The sequence below is a fragment of the Mesoplodon densirostris genome, chromosome 1, assembly GCF_025265405.1.
Source record: "Mesoplodon densirostris isolate mMesDen1 chromosome 1, mMesDen1 primary haplotype, whole genome shotgun sequence".
Classification (NCBI taxonomy): domain Eukaryota; kingdom Metazoa; phylum Chordata; class Mammalia; order Artiodactyla; family Ziphiidae; genus Mesoplodon; species Mesoplodon densirostris.
This window is the reverse complement of record NC_082661.1, coordinates 84,074,609-84,076,607: the sequence shown is the minus strand read 5'-3', so window position 1 is coordinate 84,076,607 and position 1,999 is coordinate 84,074,609. Positions and strand designations below refer to the sequence as shown.

The 1,999-nt window shown below is 40.9% G+C and overlaps 1 protein-coding gene across 1 annotated transcript; it reads right to left on the bottom strand.

Moving 5' to 3' along the window:
• Positions 1–333: 333 nt before the first annotated feature.
• On the bottom strand, positions 334–1,662 carry LOC132483430 (voltage-dependent anion-selective channel protein 2-like). The gene is given in 2 exon segments (XM_060088727.1): positions 334–662; positions 664–1,662. Coding segments are annotated over 2 exon segments (1,035 nt in total). The 5' UTR covers positions 1,525–1,662; the 3' UTR covers positions 334–488.
• Positions 1,663–1,999: the final 337 nt, after the last annotated feature.

The window sequence follows — 1,999 nt, the reverse complement described above, 5'->3', positions numbered from 1 at the left end:
ATTTCTGCGATGTCTGTTGTAACTTCTTTTTCATTTCTAATTTTATTGATTTGAGTCCTCTCCCTCTTTTTCTTGATGAGTCTGGCTAATGGTTTATCAGTTTTGTTTATCTTCTCAAAGAACCAGCTTATAGTTTTATTGATGTTTGCTATTTTTTTTTTATGTATACTTGTTTTATTCATAATTTGTAATGTTTTGGGATACCAAAAGTAATTCTAATGATGGTTGAAATTAACAAAAAATTTTAACCTCAACTTAAAACATCCACTGATCCATCTCATTCAATGGCAATATTCAATGTTAAAAGAAACATAAAAACAAACATGCACACAATTGCACAGTTTTCATAAAGGTCTATTTCCTTATTGGTGGGTAGCGCATTTAACAGTTAAATACATTTAAATAATGTATAGGTGACTGCACGACTGCAGCATTGGTAACTAGATAAGATAACCAATTCAACTAGAAACCAGCTAACAAGTAACTGCCTAAATATTTAAAATACAGCTCTTGTTTAGATCATCCTTTGTTTTGATCACCTTCTTGGGTGGGGGTGGGGGGGAAGCCTGCTGGTCACACTGGAAATATATTAAGGCCAAATCTTCTGATATCCATTCCCAAAGGTTTCTTTCAGCTGGATTAAGCCTCCAGCTCCAGGGCAAGGCCAAGTTTGTGGCCTCCAGCATTAATGCTCTTCCCATCTACCAGAGCAGACAGTGTAAGCTTCACACCAGGCCTCAGAGTCTGAGTGTAGCCCACTCCAATTAAACTAGAGTTGTTGACTTTTGCAGAAATGGAAGCAGTGGGATCCAACTGATATTTAGCTGCAATGCCAAAGCGAGTACAGTTGGTTCCTGATGTCCAAGCAAGGTTTACTGAAGTGTCAAGATCTTCACATACTTTCTGATAAATTGATCCTCCAAATTCTGTCCCATCATTGACATTAGTGTGTAGCTGGAAGTCCCCAGTCCTGTAGCCCACTGCAAAGTTATTCCTTGTCAGCTTTGATTTGGCACTGTCAAAGGTCATCTGGTACCCAGCAAGCCAGCCTTCATAACCAAAGACTGCTGAACCGTGGATTGCAGGTCCAGCAAAATCAAAGTCAACATCACAACCAAGGTTTATACATTCCCTCTTGTAAGAAGACTTGATTTTACCACTTTTCTTTCCCGTGTTTGGTGAAAAGGTGGTATCAAATGTCAGTTTCAAACCTTGACAAATCTGGTCTTCAATAGCGATTTCTGTTCCCAGAGTATTATCAGTGTTCCACTTTTCTGTGAAAGTCAGACCATACTCACACCATTTATATTTGGTCTCCAAGGTCCCGGTAACTTTACCAGTGTCTGTATTAGATGAACCAGATGTTGAGAATTCCACGCCACTGCATGACTTTGTTTTCACATCCAGTTTCACCAACTCAAAACCAAATCCTTTGTTGAATATATCTCTGGCAGCTTTGCCAAGGTCAGCATATGATGGAGGAATACACATTGGCCGCGGAGAGGTCTGTCCGTAGGTCGCCATGGCGAGGCCGCGGGGAGAGGTGATCTGGTGGTCTCCTGGGGGGAGGGGGAGGCACCGCGGCCGCTCCGCTAGCAGCTGAGGCCGCTCGGCTAGCTCGGCGTCCCGCTGCAACTGCCGCGGCTGGAGGGCGAAGTGAAGGAGACCTGGTTTTTTTTGTTTCTATTTCATTTATTTCTGATCTCACCTTGATGATTTCTTTCCTTCTGCTAACTTTGGGTTTTGTTTGTTCTTCTTTCTCTAGTTCCTTTAGGTGTAAGATTAGATTGTTTATTTGAGATTTTTCTTGTTTCTTGAGGTAAGCTTGTTTAGCTATAAACTTCCCTCTTAGAACTGCTTTTGCTGCATCCCATAGGTTTTGGATCATCGTGTTTTCATTGTCATTTGTCTCTAGGTATTTTTTGACTTCTTCAGTGATCTCTTGGTTATTTAGTAACGTATTGTTTAGCCTCCATGTGTCTGTGATTTTTACGTTTTT